General features: G+C 77.4%; 1 protein-coding gene across 1 annotated transcript in view; it reads right to left on the bottom strand.

Annotated features, from left to right (window-relative positions):
- Nucleotides 1-343, bottom strand: part of FOXD1 (forkhead box D1) — a 1,432-nt gene extending 1,089 nt beyond the window's left edge. The window contains exon 1 of the mRNA XM_041486244.1: nt 1-343. This exon is cut by the window's left edge and continues 1,089 nt beyond it. Within this exon, the coding sequence (XP_041342178.1) occupies nt 1-343 (343 nt within the window).
- Between the last annotated feature and the right edge of the window lie 90 nt (nt 344-433).

The following is a 433-nucleotide window of genomic DNA, read 5'->3' as shown; positions in this document are numbered from 1 at the left end:
CCCCGCCGCCGCCCGCCGCCGCCTTCTGCGGGCCACCCCGCGAGGGGGGCCGAGAGCCACCGGCAGCGTCCCCACCGCCCGCCCCGCCGCCGCCGCCACCTACGCCTCCACCGCGCACGGGCGACCGCGGCAGCAGGGCGGCGGTGTGGAGGTCGCCCACATCCTCCTCGTCCTCTTCCTCGTCGTCGTCCTCGTCCTCCTCGTCGTCCTCGGCGTAGGAGCGGCGGCGGCGGCGGGTCCGTGGCTCCTCGTCGTCCTCCTCGTCGTCTTCTTCGCCCACCACATCGATGTCGGTCTCCTCAGCCAGAGTCGACGCCTCGGACATCTCCGAGCTAAGGGTCATGGCGCGGCGGCGGGGCAGCGCATCGGTGGCGGCCGGCGCGGCGCGGCGGGCGAGCGGGCGCTTTCCCCGCCGCCGCCAGGCCTCCGCGCC

The sequence above is a fragment of the Pyrgilauda ruficollis genome, unplaced genomic scaffold, assembly GCF_017590135.1.
Source record: "Pyrgilauda ruficollis isolate IOZ18807 unplaced genomic scaffold, ASM1759013v1 scaffold74, whole genome shotgun sequence".
Classification (NCBI taxonomy): domain Eukaryota; kingdom Metazoa; phylum Chordata; class Aves; order Passeriformes; family Passeridae; genus Pyrgilauda; species Pyrgilauda ruficollis.
The sequence above is the reverse complement of the archived record's forward strand: the minus strand, read 5'-3'. Positions and strand labels throughout refer to the sequence as shown.